At 31.8% G+C, this 16803-nt stretch overlaps 1 protein-coding gene and 1 pseudogene across 1 annotated transcript; both read right to left on the bottom strand.

The window, feature by feature from the left end:
- Positions 1–828: 828 nt before the first annotated feature.
- On the bottom strand, positions 829–3574 carry LOC100263656 (L-ascorbate oxidase). Its single transcript, XM_019221068.2, has 5 exons — positions 3173–3574; positions 2988–3080; positions 2664–2876; positions 2388–2564; positions 829–2028 (listed from the first exon to the last, which is right to left on the bottom strand). Exons 1-5 carry the CDS (start codon positions 3437–3439, stop codon positions 1066–1068), a joined length of 1713 nt encoding a protein of 570 aa, XP_019076613.1. The 5' UTR covers positions 3440–3574; the 3' UTR covers positions 829–1065.
- Positions 3575–6436: 2862 nt separating this feature from the next.
- Positions 6437–12287, bottom strand: LOC100256122 (L-ascorbate oxidase-like; annotated as a pseudogene).
- Between the last annotated feature and the right edge of the window lie 4516 nt (positions 12288–16803).

Raw genomic sequence — 16803 nt, 5'->3', positions numbered from 1 at the left:
TCTTAGGATGGTTGGTCTTGGATTGGTCCTGCCAATTTCGGGTTAATTATTGTCGAACTACCATAGCTGAGGTGTCAGGGTTGTCAGATTTTGTTTTCATACTAGCATGACGTACTGCCTCTCGTCGAATCAGTGCATAGCATTCTTCCAAATCGGGAAGAGGATCTTTGCGTTGAATCTCTCCTCGAACTTGCTCAAAGTCACCATCCAATCCAGCAAGAAAGATGTGCACCCGTTGTCGTTCAATGGATTTTCGGTATGCTGCAATATCTTCAGGGTCTTTCATGACTACCTTATCCCGATGATCCAATTCGCAAAAAAGTTCAGTTAACTCTCCATAATATTCAGAAAGAGACTTGCCGTTTTGTTTGGCAGTGAAGGCTTTTTGATTCAAAGTGAAAACTTGTAATTCATCACTTCCATCATAGAAGGCCTTTGATAATGTACTCCAAATTTCTTGAGCGGTGGGTAAGCGTAAGTAACGCTTCATAATTTCTGGACTCATGGACATTAACAACCATCTCTTCACCTTTTGATTCTCAACATACCATTTTTCATATCCATCTTCTTACTCTTTTGGTGGATTTGTCTTACCTCGGATGTAGGAAAGTTTTTCCCGTTCGACAATATGCATCTCCACGAGTTATGACCAAACGTCATAGTTTGATTCAGTCAAAATAATTCATGGATTGAAAGTACCTTCAGATTGAAAAGCAATAGTACTTTTTTCACTTTTTTTTTTTTTTCTCTCGCAAAGGAGGGGCAATTGTTGGCCTTACGACAAAATATCCAGGATTTCAGTTCCCTGGCTCTGATACCATGTTCAAATTGATGAATGGTAGTTTTTCATTCATACTTTCTTTCATTCGTACAGAGTATATATAGAGGGTAATCACCATTCTAAGAATGAGAAAGAATGATACAAGGAAAGAATAATATAAGGAAATAACAACTAATATCCTAATATCTCAATATTCATAATATCTTAACTTTCCTAATATCTAAACACTAAATGATATAAGGAAATAATGATATAAGGAAAACATTCCTAATATCTCAACAAAATTATGGCCTACCGCGGAGACCCTTGGATTTACCGCAACCCATGATAGATGAAGGCAGCTTTCCAACCCTCTCCACCCCTTCTTCAAAAACAACTCCCATACCCATATAGAAATGAGATTCGATATGGCAATGGAATGCCCAGGCACCTGGGTTATTAGATCGAAACCTTAAGGCAGTCCATCCATAAGGATGAACAGGTGCTGTGTTCTTCATAATTGGGTTAATCAGATTGTAGGTTCTTGGATCACTGGACATGTTAAACGTGCCTTCCCCATAGCCCAGTACCCAAAAGTCATGCCCATGGAGATGCCATGGATGTGTCTCACTGTTTTTCACGACCATGGTGTTTGCATTTTGCAGTATGATGTCCACTATTGTGTTGAACTTGAGCCTATAAATTGAGTTGCTAGACGTGGCGTTGGAATTGTTTGGCTTGGTATAAATATCATAATTTTCCAAGTCAAAGTAATCTGGAGCAGGGGTTGGATCAAAGACACCACTGATATTTTCCTTGAGAGCAATTAGGTAGGGTGTGTGTGGGAGGTTGAAGGACACATTGTTCACAGACCACTTCCTGTAACCATTGATCTCATTCTGTGTGTTAAGCATCAGAATTACTCTGTCTGAGGTGAGAGGAGGGGGGAAAACATAGTCATGGTGAGCCTTAATGGCACGACTTTGGTTGATGCGCGGCTCTACGTCGTCCCAAAGAGGGCCAGCGGGTGGGACTGTTGGGGGAGACTTCTTGGGATGGTTGGGGTAGTAATTGAAGATGGCCAAGCCCGGAGGAGTGACAGTGTTGTTCCTACTGACCACACTGGTTGTGACCCAGTAATTTCTTGAAGGGTCTTGATCAGCCTTCACCAGAACTGAATAGGTCTCCCCTGAGTAAATGAAGAGGTTTTTTATCACAAAGGGTTCCACAAAGTGCCCGTCTGCTTCAACAACAGTCATGTTGTGACCCTGTAGCGTTAGAAATTAAAACCGTATCAGAACATGGATAGTTTTTGTAATAATCCACTTTTAACTGTACAGATATTCTTCATTTTGGATCAAAACCTTTCTCATTATGTCTCATGGATGACAGGATCAAACAAATAGACACTCCATATGAGATCAAACAAACCCCTCCACCAAAGTTGAGAATTAGTCTCCAAGCATGTGGATATTGTTTTGTTTTGAACCCAAATCTTTAAAAAGTATTTATATATTTAAGATGGGCTCTTAAAAATGTATTGTTACAATATTTTTGTGAGGAATATCACTTGAACAAGTAGAAGCAAGGAATAAGAAACCGCGGTGAATTTATTAATTATACCAACCTCTATTTGGAAACTGAGAGCTGACAGGGAAGTCAAGCTGGAGACCCGAAGGCGATATGTTTTCCCCGGAACTACAGTGAGTACATAGGGAGAACACTGAGGACTTGTTGCATTACAGACATAAGGACTTGAAACTAGAGAGCAGTTGTATCTTCCTTTTCCTTGAATCAGAAGTGACTGAAAAATTAGCAGACAGAGAGGAAAAGACATCAGAAGATGAAGAGCATAACAAACCAGAATGCCATGGCGGAAGCAGTATTAGGAGTTGGTATTCACCTGAGGCTCCCCGATCCAGTCAAAAGGTATGGAGGACAAGCCCAGGACTTGTTCATAAGTGGTATTATGGTACCAGTCAGAGAGGATGATGCTCCGGTCGTAGTCATAGGAAAAGGGTTCAGTCTTCCCTCGAGCAACCGACACACGAATCGATCCATACAGCCCAGCTTCTCTTTGCATTCCGTAATGGGCATGGTATAGATAAGTCCCAGGCTGTATACACCAGAGAATAATATAATCAGATAATTGACAGTGCTGGTTCCAACTTTCTGGAGATGAAGCTTGTTGGGAAGAGGCTTAGTTAAGGCCACTGATTAATCTTACCCTATCTACTTTATACTCATATGTGAAGGTCTCTCCAGGCAGGATTGGACACTGGGTAACCCCTTCTGTTCCATCAAACCATGGCGTCCCAATCTGTAATCAAGAAGATAAACAATCAGAACTGCAAAATTAAGCACAGAAAGGGAAGACAAAAGAAGACATTATATATTAATATTTTTTTCTACCTGTCTGATACCGTGCCAGTGGATTGCGACATTTTCTGTCAACAAACCATTTGTGAGTTCAACAATAACGGTGTCTCCTTCTTCGGCCAGGATTGTTGGGCCGGGGCTTTGTCCATTGATGGTAATAACCATCTTCTGGAAGCAATCAGGAGACTTGTACTCATACTTCACCTCCCATTTATACCTTCTGATTCTAGCCTCTGCTACTTGAAAAATCAGTACTGAAAAGAGAAGAATAAACAGAGCCAAAAATCTCATCACACCCATCTTCAACGTTCTTTAGAGAACTTGAGAATTTGAGACAGATTATGAAACGTGGAGCTACTGCGAATTGTGGGAATGGATTGTATGCTTGTATTAATCCCCCAAATGTTTGTCTCTTATTTATGCAATCATACGCTTTGCCCAGTCAATTTGAGGACACTGCAGGATCTTCTAAAACGAAACAACATAGTAATTCCCAAAATCGTTGACTTCAAAGCACATTTTTTACATTCAATATTGGCAACTAAATACAAAAAAACAAAATGCTTTACGTGAAAATTGTTTGTTTGAAAATTGAAAAACATTAAAAAAAAAATCCTAAATAACTCCTATAAAAAAAAATCCAAAAATGAATATGCTAATTGAGATGGATAATAGATTCACCAATTAATTAAATTAGTTACTCAAAAATATTAGACATTACATTGAACTTGAAAAAATACACCAGTCTTTACTTAATAAATAGAGAAAATTTTGACATTTGTTAAACATATGTTGATGGATATGATAACATATTATATTAAAAAAAATTACGATGATTACAAGAAACTGAAAATAAATAAAGAAACTTATGAATGATGTTCATAAGTTTAGCGGAAGCTAACTCTTGAAATAGCGGAAGCTAACTTGAGGAAAGCTGAAGGCAAGAGACAAATAATTGAGGCAAATCTAGCTCTTAGACGAGCTAGGACACGAGTAGAGGCTATCAATGTGACTTCGTAACTAGTCATGTGCCCGAAAAATCAAAAGAAGTTCTGTTTATACACCCTATTTTGATTCTGCCGATTGAATACAATCAAATACAATCAAATGGAATGGGATTCTGATGCAACGAAAAATAAAATTGCATTTTAAAGCCAAAAAGCAAATAGAATAGGATGGAAAAGATACAAAATCAATAAAAGAAGGTGGGTAGAAAACTTATTAGATACCATTGACTCTGGTATCTAATAAGTTCTACCTACTATTGGATTTGAACCAATGACTCCCGCCGTATGAAAGCAATACTCTAACCACTGAGTTAAGTAGGTCATTTATCATCCTAAGGAGAAACAAATGGAACCCATCACATCGATGGATTATAAATAGAATATTATTTATAAGCAATACCAATCAAACAGATCAAAGAGTTATCATGTTGGATCATGGAATATTCATCTTGACAATAAATTATCTACATGATAAAATATGTATCACAAGTACAAGGGTTATAGCTCAGTTAGGTAGAGCACCTCGTTTACACGCGCGCCAATGTTTTTCAAGAGAGTCCATCATGCATTGATCTTATTGAGAAATCGATGTCTTACTCCATGACTTTGAGGGAACAAGAGAACAATAGCCTGACAAACGATTCGGTCCGATTTGGGTGCCCATTTAATTTAAGCGCCAAATAGAACCCATCATTTTGAGATATTGATAAGGTGAATACCCAGTCTATTCAATGCTAGGCCTAATGAGTATAAGGACCTCAAAAAAAATCTCTTTTCGTCCTATGAACTTTAAGGTGTATGAAGTTTCATATTTGATTCTTTAATCAGAACGATAGAGACTCCATTTAACTTAAGTTGATCTAGGCCAAAGGCAGACCTACGTCAAGATAACCCTCTTTGAAAAACTTTGGTAGTGCTCCTGGATCAGAATCAAAATAATGAATCAGAGCACATGGAGCCATCTCTTTATCTTTCTGTTAAGAAAAAATATGGTGGACTAACTGATATTTATATCAGTTAATGAAAGAGCCCAATGCAAAAAAAATGCATGTTGGGTCTTTGAAACAGTTCAAATCATTTTGATAATAATCAGTTTGATCTGTTTTACCGAGAAGGTCTACGGTTCGAGTCCGTATAGCCCTAATATAATAAATAAGCCCTATAAAATAAAAAAATGAAAAACAAAAAACGCATTTCAATGGATCCACTCGGTATTTTTCCAGTCTCGGATAAACAAACAAATTTTTCTTCATTTTGTTTTTTCTTCATTAATCTTTGTAAGTAAATTACATATGAATTTTCCTGTCCACAATCAAAGAGTTAGTGATATTTCTTTTCTTTGGCTTTGGTATACCTACCTAATCCTGGTGAATTTTTGGAGTCAAAATCATGACATGAGCCCAGTTAAAAATAAAAAACTCCAACCCAAATCAAATCTAATAGAAATCTAATCTAATAGTAAGTCACATGGATATAGAACGACCTGGGTACAAACCAGGGTTTGAAAAACGAAAATCTTTGCTAAGTTTCATTATAAACTGTAAACATTCTCAACATTGTTAAATAGGTTTTTTTTCTTGGTATACCTTACCTAGCAAAGCACAAAAAAAATAAGTAGTCTTCTCTTTCCGTATCCAATCAATACAAGTTCCTATATCTGGATTCTAATAACTAATAAAATCTCATCACACCCATCTTCAACGTTCTCTAGAGAACTTGAGAATTTGAGACAGATTATGAAACGTGGAGCTACTGCGAATTGTGGGAATGGGTTGTATGCTTGTACTAATCCCCCAAATGTTTGTCTCTTATTTATGCAACCATACGCTTTGCCCAGTCAATTTCAGAACAATGGAGGGTATTTTAAAACGAAATAACATAGTAATTCCCAAAAATGGTTTTAAAGAATGGGGGAATATAAAATATGTTTGACTTAAAAGAAAATATTGAAGTATAGAATTTATTTATTTAGTTTAGACAATGGAGGTAATTTAACGAATTGGAAAAGATCAAAATGAAATATTTTATTACTTTCTGTTTTCTCCATCTTTTGATTTCCTCCCTGTTGGTTCTCACTTTGTTTAGATCTGGTTTAATAGGCTCTATTCTTGATCTTTCTATTGATCTTTGGGATGGATGTGAGCTTGTTGTTACTGCTTTCTCTGTTATTCCCTTTAGTTTCAATAGATGATGAATCTTGCTCTGTTTTGCCTCTAGTGTGAGATGCTTGGGAATATCGTACATGCTTACATTTGATTTGGTCTTGCCCTTCTAGTTAGCAGGCTCACTGATAACCCATGAAGTGAAGCCTCATTTGTTGATCTTGTTATTTGTTTTCTGTTATGCTCTGTTTCCGGAGGAGTTTCTTCTTGTGGTTTTCCTTTGCCCCTCTCTCACATCCAAATGTATGGGCCGTGAGGAAATGGACCCAGGTTATGAACTTCTGCAAAGTGGAAGAATGTACAATTGGTCCATATCTCATGTGCTGGTTAGGGTAGGTATTTTCAGTTCTTTGGGTGTGGGATTGGTGTTTTTTCTGGAAATGTTATGTGCAGCTTTAAAAGGTAATTTTCAACTTTGGCTTTTCAGGTGGACTTTTCCAGGAGAACTTCATTGCCAAACATATTCTACCATTGCTGAAAAACGTTATCCGTTATGTTTCATCTATGAATAAGCCTGAGCCTATGCAGAGCTGGAGTGGTTCAGTAATCAGACTTTACCACCAAATGACTGGCTACATTTTTAACTTGGTTGTTCATATTGATTTGAGTTTGGCTTTCTCTCTTGTTCTTACGATATCAAAAGCTTCTATGAAATTCCCAAATGCTAGTGTTTTAAATGTGATACTGTGTTTAAATGCCCACGTACCCACCTCTTTGACCAACTTGGACCATATGCATCTTGAGAAACCAACAAATCAATTTATAAATTAATGGATAGATTCGCTTGTTCAATGCCCATAGATTCGCCTGGCCTCAGCATTGTGTCTTACTTTTAGCCGGGGCTGCTGGCCGTGGCCATAAACCTACCTCCATGTAGTGATACTACCGGCGGAGACCCTTGGCTTTACCGCAACCCATTATAGATGAAGGCAGCTTTCCCACCCTCTCCACCCCTTCTTCAAAACAACTCCCATACCCAAATAGAAATGAGACTCTATATGGCAATGGAATGCCCAGGTACCTGGGTTATCAGATCGAAACCTTAAGGCAGTCCATCCATAAGGATGAACAGGTGCTGTGTTCTTCATAATTGGGTCGATCAGATTGTACTTTATTGGATCACTTACCTTCTCCATAGCCCAGTACCCAAAAATTATGCCCGTGGAGATGCCATGGGTGCGTCTCGCTATTATTCGTATTCACGGTGTTTGCGTTTTGCAGTATAATATCCACTGTTGTATTGAACTGCAGCCTATAAATTGAGTTGCTGGATGTAGCGTTGGTGTTATTCGCCACATTGTAGATATCATAGTTTACAAAATCATAACCATTTGGATGTGGGGTTGGGTCGAAGGCTCCAGTTATATTCTCTTTGAGAGCGATTAGGTAGGGGGTGTGCGGGAAGTTAAAGGAGCCGTTGTTGACAGACCACCTAACATAACCATTTATCTTATTTTGAGTGTTTAGAAACACGATTACTCTGCCTGAGGTGTGGGGAGGGGGCACAATATAATCATGGTGAGCCTTAATGGCACGGCTTTGGTTGAGGCGCGGCTCGACGTCATTCCAAAGAGAGCCAGCGGGTGGGATCGTTGGAGGAGACTTCTTGGGATGGTTGGGGTAGTAATTGAAGATGGCCAAGCCCGGAGGAGTGACAGTGTTGTTCCTACTGACCACACTGATTGTGACCCAGTAATTTCTTGAAGGGTCTTGATCAGCCTTCACCAGAACTGAATAGGTCTCCCCTGAGTAACTGAAGAGGTTTTTTTATCACAAAGGGTTCCACAAAGTGCCCATCTGCTTCAACTACAGTCATGTCGTGAACCTGCAGCGTTATAAATTAAAACCGTATCAGAACATGCATAGTTTTTGTAATAAACCATTTTGAAATGGGTAGATATTCTTCAATTTGGACTCAAAATCCCCTCATATGTTTAAAACTCTTCCATATGGCTAAGAAAAGTTCGTATGGAATATGACTTGACCAAGTAGAAGCAAGGAATAAGAAACCACGGTGAAGTTTTTAATTATACCAACCTCTATTTGGAAACTGAGAGCTCACAGGGAAGTCAAGCTGGAGACCCGAAGGCGATATGTTTTCCCCGGACTACAGTGAGTACATAGGGAGAACACTGAGGACTTGTTGCATTACAGACGTAAGGACTTGAAACTAGGGAGCAGTTGTATCTTCCTTTTCCTTGAATGAGAAGGGACTGAAAAATTAACAGACAGAAAAAGACATCAGAAGATGAAGAGCAGAACAAACCAGAATGCTATGGCGGAAGCAGTAGTGGTTGGCATTCACCTGAGGCTCCCCGACCCAGTCAAAAGGAATGGGGGACAAGCCCAGGGCTTGTTCATAAGTGGTATTATGGTACCAGTCAGTGAGGATGATGCTCCGGTCGTGGTCATAGGAAAAGGGCTCAGTCTTCCCACAAGTAACCGACACACGAATCTATCCATACAGCCCAGCTTCTCTTTGCATTCCGTAATGAGCATGGTATAGATAAGTCCCAGGCTGCATACACCAAAGAATAATATCATCAGATAATTGAAAGTAGTACTGGTTCCAACTTTCTTGATTAAGACCACGGATCAATCTTACCCTATCCATTTTATACTCATATGTGAAGGTATCTCCTGGCAGGATTGGACACTGGGTCACCCCTTCCGTTTCATCAAACCATGGCGTCCCAATCTGTAATTATCAAGAAGATGAACCATCAGAGCTGCAAAATTAAGCCCAGAAAGGGGAAGAAAAAAGAAAACATTATATATTAATCTTTGCTCTACATGTCTCATACCATGCCAGTGGATTGCGACATTTCCTGTCAACAAACCATTTGTGAGCTCAACAATGACGGTGTCTCCTTCTTCGGCCAGGATTGTTGGACCGGGGCTTTGTCCATTGATGGCAATAACCATCTTCTGGAAGCAATCAGGAGACTTGTACTCAACTTCACCTCCCAATTATACCTTCTGATTCTAGCCTCTGCTGCTTGAAAAATCAGTACTCAAAAGAGAAGAATAAACAGAGCCAAAAATCTCATCTCACCCATCTTCAACGTTCTTTAAAGAACTTGAGAATTTGAGACAGATTATGAAACGTGGAGTTACTGCGAATTTCTACAAGTCTCCTGATTGCTTCCAGAAGATGGTTATCACCTCTTTATCATCTTCAACGTTCTTTAGAGAACTTGAGAATTTGAGACAGATTATGAAACGTGGAGTTACTGTGAATTTCTACAAGTCTCCTGATTGATTCCGGAAGATGGTTATCACCTCTTTATCAATGACGACTTCTTTCTTTATTTCTTCGCCTATAATTAATAGATTTTTTTATAAAATTTATGTTTGAATATAAATTTTATAATACATAAGTACTATTGCTTATGATTGATGATATCATTCACCAGTCGTATTCCTTTCACTTTTAATAAATCATTTTTTATTTTCTTTCCATGAACTAAACACAAAGGATGGTCATTAAAATCATAAACGTCAAATTGATTTTTTTGTTTTTCTTTATGGAATAGTAAAAAGCGCCGAATTGCCAAGAATTTCCCCTGACACGTTTTTCAAAGAAAATTAGTTGTCAAAACTTGAGAACAAATCAAGTTCATGTTACTTTACGAAAAGTATTAGGAAACAATAAAAATAAAATAAGTCTTATAACAAATAACTCCTAGGGTCGTATTATTTCCCGGAAAGTACTTAAAAAAAAAAAAGGAAAATAATTTTTTTATATTTAATTTTATTATGAAAAATATGGAGGAGAGTAAAATGTATAAGAAAATTACATATTTTTTTAAAAATTATTTAATTTTTATATAAAAATTTTAATATATAAAAAATAATTTATTAACTTTAAATATATTTCTTATTTTTCTTTACCTTTTCTTTTCATCTATATTTTTTTTTCTTACATTTTCCCAATGGAGTGATAAAAGCGATTTTAAAGAATGGTGGTATATAAAATATGATTGATATTATAATTTTAAAAAATAGTTTTTAAATTCTTTTTTAAAGATGATTTTATTTTAGAAAATATTAAAGTATAGAAATTTTTAATTAGTTTAGAAAATGGAGCTACTTTAATGAGAAAATTCGGAAAAAAAAAAATATAATTTTTTTGCTCCTAATTTTTTTAATCTATTGGGTTAATATTTAAGTTTATAATTATTTTTAAAAATTATTTTTTATGAATCCAATACACTAACCTTACTTGATTTAGAGTTTACTTATTTAATAGAAATATTAAAAAAATTAAAATTATATTAAAAATGGAAAATAAGGAAAGTCTTTCCGGTTTCCAATCAATTTTGATTTATGACTTTTTAGTATTAATTATATTGATTTTTGGATATTGTGACTTTCCAATATTGATTTCATAGATTTTTTTATTTATTTGTTTTTTTAAATTAACAAATATGCATTCAATTATATTTTATTTGAAATATGTTTGTCTAATGAGAACGTTTAGAGAAGCTATTTTTGAATGTTTGTATGTTCCTTGAAGATACGAAGAATTTAGGGAGAGTTAGAAACAAATTTATTTTATTTTATTTTTAAAAAAAATTGAGATTGAATATCACCCCATCGATTATAAATATAATTTAAAATAATTTAATTTAATTATTTTTAGTTTTGTTCATTTTTAATGCATAAATTTATAAATTATATTGATTTCTAATATAATTTAAATGTTTAAAAATAAAAAATTAAATAAGATGGGAATAAATTATATTGAGTTCTAATATAATTTAAATTTTTAAAAATAAAAATTAAATAAGATGGTTGGGGATGAGAAATTCTCTCACCTATCCCAATTTTGTCCACTAGTGTCTTTTTTTTTTTGTGAGAATGAGAATAAATTTAAATAATTGAGTACACTTATATGGACCAACTAATTTTGTTTTTTGTCTTTTATATTGACCATTGACTCCTTCAAAGTACATGGATAGTTGACCTGGTCAACTCAAGTTAAATTGAATATAATTGGCACAAATAATATGTCGAAATGAGTCTATAGGCCATTAAATTTGTTAATAACTTGTTTTAATTTTTTTAATTTATAAATATTTTATTTTAAAATAATTTTTAATTACTTTTTTTTAATACATATTTAAATACATCTCCTTTATTTTTAAAAATAGAAAATCTTGTATAAAAGATGGAAATTAATATAAACAAAAAATTTAAAGCTTAAGGAAGTAGAAAAAAATTGGTTTTAAGAATACAAGGTGAATTTTTGTTTTTTTGGTAAGAGTTATTATATTTTATATAAAAATTTTATTTTGAAAATAAAAGTAATAAAAAATAAATTAAATTTTAATTTTTTAACAAATTATATAAAATTTTACTTTATTGGTTATTTAATTTTTTTAACTATATAATATTTATATTTACAAACGTATTTTATGATTTTATATTTTTAAATATATAAAATTTATAAATACATATGGGAGCTTATAAAAAAATCATTTTGACAGGATTAAGCAAGTGAGCTAAATATAAATGAATTTTCTTTTTTCATTAATTAGAAATGATTTTAAAATTATTTTGGTGTAAGAATTAAAATTGTCTTTTCTTTTTAATTTTAAAATTCAATACTTCAATTAAATTTGATCCATTAACACATGAAGTTAACTTTGAGTTCAATGAAATTAAAAATATGTTTGATAGAAATTTTAAAAAAATATTTATAGTCTTTTTAATACTTAAAAAATAAAAAATTTCAAGTATTAAAAAACGTTAAAAACATTTTTTTTAAATCATCATCAAATAAATTTTAAATATTATGAAAATTAATCATTTATAAAACAATCTTCCAAGTCTTATCAAACATATAGATTGTAATGATATATGTCCTTGAATTGCTCTAATCCAATGAAAATTGGAATTATTTTTCTTTTAAGGCAAATTAATCTTTTAAACCCACCTTTCAAAGTATTCTTTTAAAAAGACATACTTACCCATTTCTTTTCTATTTCTTTTTTATTATATTTTCCGAAACCAACCATAACCTAAGTTTTTTTTTAATTATGTTTTACAATGTTTTAAATGATAATTAACACTATGAAAAATCCTTTAAAATATTTGACATTATATATAATTAGATAGTATATTTTTGAAGTATAAATAAAAAAAAAAAACTATCTTTTATATTTAAATTTTAAAAAATAATTAAGAATTGTTTTGTTTTTCAAAAATTGTTTAAAAAATAAAATTTTGAAACATTTCAAAACATGATGTATTCACGGGACGGAGTCGTAATTTGTAAGAGACTTTGAACTTTCAAAGTAATCCCACTATAATTGAAACTTGGAAGTAACCAAGAATGTTACTGATTGATTTTTGACTTTTTGTTATTATTAGAGCTTGACTAAGAAACCAAGGCACGTGGTCCGTGGGCGTCATTTCTTCTACAAACTTTGACCAATTCACGGATGACCATTCAAAACCAACTTCATGTTTGAATTTCTAAAAGAAATAAATACTCAATAACGTTTCATCGGTTTCCTATAAGTTATTTTTTATTCTTGAAAAATATTAAGAAAATAAAAATTATTTAAAAATAATTTTATTGTGTTTAAAATTAAATATAATTAAAATTAATAAAAAATTTATGTATTTTAAATTTATTTAATCTTTATATGAAAAATATAAAAATAAATAAACATAAAAATAATTTATTAATTTTAAACTTATTTTCTATTTTCTATTTTCTTATATATTTTTTATCTTCTATTTTTTCTCTCAATTTTTTTCTTTAATATATATATATATATAAAATAGTTTTAAATTTTAATTTTGGTCCAACTGTCATCCGATCTGGATTTTCTCGTTTGGAAACCAGTCAAGAACTGGTCGAACCGGTAAACCGAGTAAACCAAACTGACCCATTTTTTTTATATTCAAAATGGCCCAATTCCAATGGCCAGCTTATATTGCCACCCTTTCTTCTTTTATTCAACCAGGCCCATTTTAAAATGCCAGCCCATAATTTTTTCTTCCGCACAATGCAGAACCGAACAGTCTGGGTCCAATGACCGTTTTTTTTGTTTTTTTTTCTAATTCAAAATGGGCCCAATTCCAAGGCCCTCCCTATATTGCCACCCTTTCTTTTTTTATTCAATCAGGTCCATTTCAAAATGCCAGCCATATTTTTTTTCTTATGGACAATATGATATTAAAGTTGAAGGGAAAAATCAGTGAGTGAAAAGCGCTTAGGAAGTGGCATGGGGGGCACCACTCGATGCTATGCAAGCAAACAAAAAATAATATATTTCTTTTCTAAACAAAAAAAATTAAAATATTGAATAACAATAATATAATTTTTTTTAAATGATAAAATTATCTAAAATTAAATAATTGGATTTTCTTTGATTTTTAATATATTCTCTTTAAATATTATACATATCTCATTTAATAAAATTTAGTATATTAATATATTTATACTTATGCATTATTTAATTTGATAATATAAAAGATAAAAAAAATATTATTGATTTTTAATTTATTTATATGTATATTTTAAAATTGTATAATTATTTTTAATTTAATAATATATAAATTATATATTTATGATGTTATCGGTTCCACTACAGTTCAACCAGTAGTCCAACCATTTAATAGTAAATCATAACTTTTTCGTATTAATAATTGATCTGATTTTTAAAACATTGCTTAAAAGAGCGAAGGAAATAAATTTAAATTTATTTATTTATTTAATATTTTATCTTATTTGGTTGATGAGTTTGTTTGAAAACTAAAACAACTTTTTATTTTTTAAAACAGAAAAAACTTTTGTAACTCATAAAACAAAGTTGACAAATCTTTTATTAAAAACATTTTTTTATTTTTTTATTTTTTTATTTTTTTATTTTTGGAGAATTTGTTTTAAAAATGGGTTGTTTTCAAAACAAATTTAAGGTATTTTGATTTCATTTTTGTTTTTTTTTTTCAAAGATGTAGTGAACATAAATTAGAAACAAGAAGAATATTTAAACAACTGATTATGATTTATTTATAGGAAAGAAGTCTGGTTATGTTAGGAGATGATCGCAAAGTATTTTTCCGATTTCAGATTTAGAATTGAGATGAGGATAATTAGGGTTTGTTAGAACTCTCCTTCACTTTTTTTTTTCTTCATAATAAATTTGAAATATTTTAAATCATATTTGAATGTGTTGTGAGAAATAAATAAAACGTATTTAATACTTATATTTATTATTAATTTTTTCTTTTTATCATAACCTATCTTTCATTTATTCAATAAATAAATTGATTTTTTTTTAAAATTACATAAAACTTTTTTACTTTATATAACTGTAATAATGATTTCATTCATTTTGAGATATTTAAATCTTTTAAAATTTTATATTTAATTAAATAATGGTGAATTAATAATAACACTTATTTTATAATAGATAATTATTGAATAAAAAGTTTTATCACTCAATTGTATTATTTATTTAAACAAATTTAAATTTTATTAAGAAAATTATAACATTGTTTTAAAAATATTAAGATTTTGATATAAAATTTACCTTAATAATGAAAAATTTTCTATTGAGATTTTAATTCTTTTGATTTTTTTAAATATTTTTAGAACAAAACTTATTTTTCCTTTGTAAAATTGTTTTCATATGATTGAATAATTTGATATATATATATTTTTTTTTTGATATGAAATTATTTAATTTAATTTGGATGCTATTTTCTATGTTTAGAAACAAAAATAATAATAAGTTTTACAAAATATATAATGGTTTTTTAAAAAACGAATTAAAAATATAATTTTTAACAACATAATATAAGTTATTATTTTTTTCATAAGAATTTTTAGATTTAATATTTTTTTTTAAAAAAAAAGAAAGTGTATGAAACCAATCATTAATTTTTTTATTTACTTTTAACTTTACTTAGTTACCCTCTCATAATCATAATTTGTGGAACACCTTTTATTTCTTAGGTTTCCTATTAATTGTATTCCAATTTTTTTTTTTAACTTCATTTTATTTTCATTACTTTCTCCTTTCTTTTTTCATTCTTTTACAACCAAGAATTTTTTTATTTTTTTTAATAATTAACTTAGTGAAATCCTATATTTCATGTACCAAAAAAATGAATGATTTGTCAAGTTTATGATCGATCATTGACAATGGATTAAATCAAACCAATATTAATCTATTTTATTCCATTTATCTGAAGTCTATGTAAATATAGATTTTAAGGTTTTTTTTTTTTAATATAAAAACCCTTTGTTTGGTGGAATTGATTTTTGTTTTGTTTTTGGTAATTTTATGAGAAAATTGAATGAAAGAAAAAAAAGAGAGGATTTTGTTCCTTTCATTCTCAATTTAAGATCATGAGTCTCAAATAAGAGTTATAGATTTTTAAATCTTAAAAAAAGGTTGTTGAATGAAGTTTCTAAAGCTCCAACACCCAATTTATTCATTGAAATTGAAAAACTAGCATCTAAAAAAGCATTCAAAGTCTTTAGGAATAGATGGTAAGAAGGAAGATCTTGAATAAATGAAGTTATTATCCATTGAATAGAATAGAACAAAATTGTTGTATGCTTCTTATTCAAATTTCAGCAAAATGTAAATATACATTAAACCTTTTGTCTTGACCAACTTTAAGTTTGGAGATATCCCACTTTATTGGGGATGTTGTTGTTTTAAATCATACCATATAAACTTATGTTAATTTATTATTGTTGTATTTTCTCTAATGTTTTGAAGTTTTTTTTATGTACCCAATCTGGGTGATAGGTTTGATCATTGGAGCGTTTTTGGTTTGAATCTTCATCCAATATGAAACTAAAGAGAAATTTAATTACTTGACTTGAAGGTTTAAAATCTTTTTTCTTATAATTTAACTTAAATAAATGGATAGTAGTCATTTCAATGGCTTTTGTTACTCTAACCTTTCCAACCATGATTTTTTTTTTTTTCCTGTGCATAATACTGTTGAAGCCTCGCGTCCCTGTGATCCACGTAGTTGCCAAATGGATGGACACGCGATCTCAACCAATATAGATTCCTGGTTCAGTCGCTCCTACAAAAGGCGTCCGGACACACCCTCCGATGGTTTTGTCAGCCATGGTTAGAGAGAATAATCAATTGGTCTTTTATTAGGTATAACAAGTTATCTTACCTTCCTCTTTGTGTGAAGGTCCATATATATAGCGTCTAGAAGCTTTGTTTCTCTTTTTAATGGTAGGGAGATATTTTGGCTTGTCATGATGCCTCTAGGTGGTGGCAGGGCCATCATCACCCTACGGGCGGCTGACAGAGATCGTGGGAGGCGCCACGGCTGTCAGAGATCGCGGGAAGTGATTGTCATCACTTCATTCCTGTCCTTTCACTCTGCAGGTGGCGGAACGTGGGTCGTGGCAGGCTGTTGACATGACGTGCAAGACCTGCTTACTTCAGTCAACGATCCGGATAAAAACATATCCGGATAGGATATGTCGGTCGTTTGG

This window comes from Vitis vinifera, chromosome 7 (genome assembly GCF_030704535.1).
Source record: "Vitis vinifera cultivar Pinot Noir 40024 chromosome 7, ASM3070453v1".
Lineage (NCBI taxonomy): Eukaryota > Viridiplantae > Streptophyta > Magnoliopsida > Vitales > Vitaceae > Vitis > Vitis vinifera.
The sequence above is the reverse complement of the archived record's forward strand: the minus strand, read 5'-3'. Positions and strand labels throughout refer to the sequence as shown.

Excerpts from the sequence above, each read along its gene's own strand:
- LOC100263656 (XM_019221068.2), bottom strand. The coding sequence starts at position 3,439 with ATGGGTGTGATGAGATTTTTGGCTCTGTTTATTCTTCTCTTTTCAGTA. Across the intron at positions 2,877-2,987 it reads ATGAGTATAAAGTAGATAGG|CCTGGGACTTATCTATACCA; the intron begins GTAAGATTAATC and ends TGGTGTATACAG. Across the intron at positions 2,565-2,663 it reads ACTGGATCGGGGAGCCTCAG|TCACTTCTGATTCAAGGAAA; the intron begins GTGAATACCAAC and ends CTAATTTTTCAG.